A 1,654-nucleotide genomic window follows, 5' to 3' on the forward strand; every position below is an offset into this window, starting at 1 on the left:
TAATTTTAGGTAGGATTTACTATTCCTTCTCTTACAATTTTGCTGGTGCTCTAGAGAACTCTGGAGGACAGAACCTGGCCCCATACTTATGGGAAGTGGTACAGCAGCAGAGGGATGTCAAGCTAATTAGTGGATACAGATGAAAGTCTCACCCAACCTGAAGCCTAGCTAGTAGCAAAACTCCTACTTGAGCAGAAGGGGGATTTTTCCTAAGTGCATGGTATTCTCCAGTAGCTGTGGGAAAGAGGCCTCTGCTTTTTATGTTGTGCTGCATTCAAATCCTTGATAATGATTCACATATGATGCTCAGGTACAAGGGAAGGTATTGGCCTAAGGGAGCTGTTGCCCTGTGTCAGCCCTGATAACTTTGATGTTTGGCACTGGTTTCTGTGACAGAAGCTGCATGACCCATGCTTCCCTACTGCTGCTCTATCTTCTACCATGGTCATCGGAACTGGTCCTGAGGTCCACAGTCCTCCTGGCACAGGGACACAGGGACAGAAAGAGGCTGTCTACAATGGGAGACTGTGGGAGGAGTGTGTTAGCTTGGAGTACATTTGGTGCACCTTTCACAGTTTCTTCCTAAACTCGTTATCACTCCAGCACACTTGGTCTGTCCTCAAATGTGAGGCAGTAATGTACTGCTCACATTGACCTGGGATTTGAATGTTAGCATTTTGCCTCTCAATGGGCAATGGTCTAACGGTCTTTACAGGGATTTGCCAAACACTGGAACTCTTTTGAGTTGACACTGCTCTCTGACCAAGTGATAATCACACCTGGCCATGCTGATGACAGAACTGGTGCCTGGGAAGGACCAAACCCTATTCCCAAGTCAGGTAAGGATGAGGAAATCTTGGGGCAAGCGGGAGAGAAGAGGTTGAAAACGTGATTGTGGCTCTTTCAAAGAGTGGCAGAGAGTAAAGGGAAGTGAGATCCTCAAGTCTAGATCCTTTTCCACGAATGCAGTGTAAGAACACAAATGTTTCTGTAGAAAATGGATCTTCAGCTGTGAATATCTAGCAGGCCATTAGACAGATTATGCAGGGTCAGAAAGATGAAAGAAATAAGCAGCTATATGCTTGATTTTTCTGTTCATTTCTGTTAACTGGAATTATGTTGCCTGTATTTCAAATTTTGCAAATGAATTCTTCATTTTACCCTTAGTCTTACCAGATTCCAATAATTTCAGAGTAATTGTTAAACATGATGACAGCCTTTTCTAATAAGCATGGTGAACATTTGTCCTGGTTTTGGCTGGGATAGAATTAATTTTCTTCCTAGTAGCTGGTATAGTACTGTGTTTTGGATTTAGGATGAGGATAATGTTAATAACACACCGATGTTTTAGTTGTTGCTGAGAAGTGCTTACACTAAGTCAAGGACTTTTCAGCTTCTCACACTGCCCTGCCAGCGAGGAGGCTGCAGGTGCACAAGAAGCTGGGAGGGGACACAGCCAGGACAGCTGACCCAAACTGGCCAAAGGGACATTCCATACCATACAATGTCATGCTGAACAAAAAAACTGGGGGGAGTTGGCTGGGGGTGGGGGGGGAGAGCACTGCTCGGGAACTGTCTGGGCATTGGTCAACGGGTGGTGAGCAATTGCATTGTGCATCACTTATTTTGTATATTCTTTTATCATTATTATTAT

General features: G+C 44.4%; 1 protein-coding gene across 1 annotated transcript in view; it reads left to right on the forward strand.

The window, feature by feature from the left end:
- The first annotated feature begins 441 nt into the window (after positions 1 to 441).
- NCKAP5 (NCK associated protein 5) overlaps positions 442 to 1,654 on the forward strand; it is a 467,588-nt gene continuing 466,375 nt past the window's right edge. Inside the window, exons 1-2 of the mRNA XM_019472169.1 lie at positions 442 to 540; positions 716 to 839. Coding sequence (XP_019327714.1) covers positions 442 to 540; positions 716 to 839 — 223 coding nt within the window. The remainder of the gene's footprint in view (positions 541 to 715; positions 840 to 1,654) is intronic.

Source organism: Aptenodytes forsteri, unplaced genomic scaffold (assembly GCF_000699145.1).
Source record: "Aptenodytes forsteri isolate BGI_AS27 unplaced genomic scaffold, ASM69914v1 Scaffold11, whole genome shotgun sequence".
Lineage (NCBI taxonomy): Eukaryota > Metazoa > Chordata > Aves > Sphenisciformes > Spheniscidae > Aptenodytes > Aptenodytes forsteri.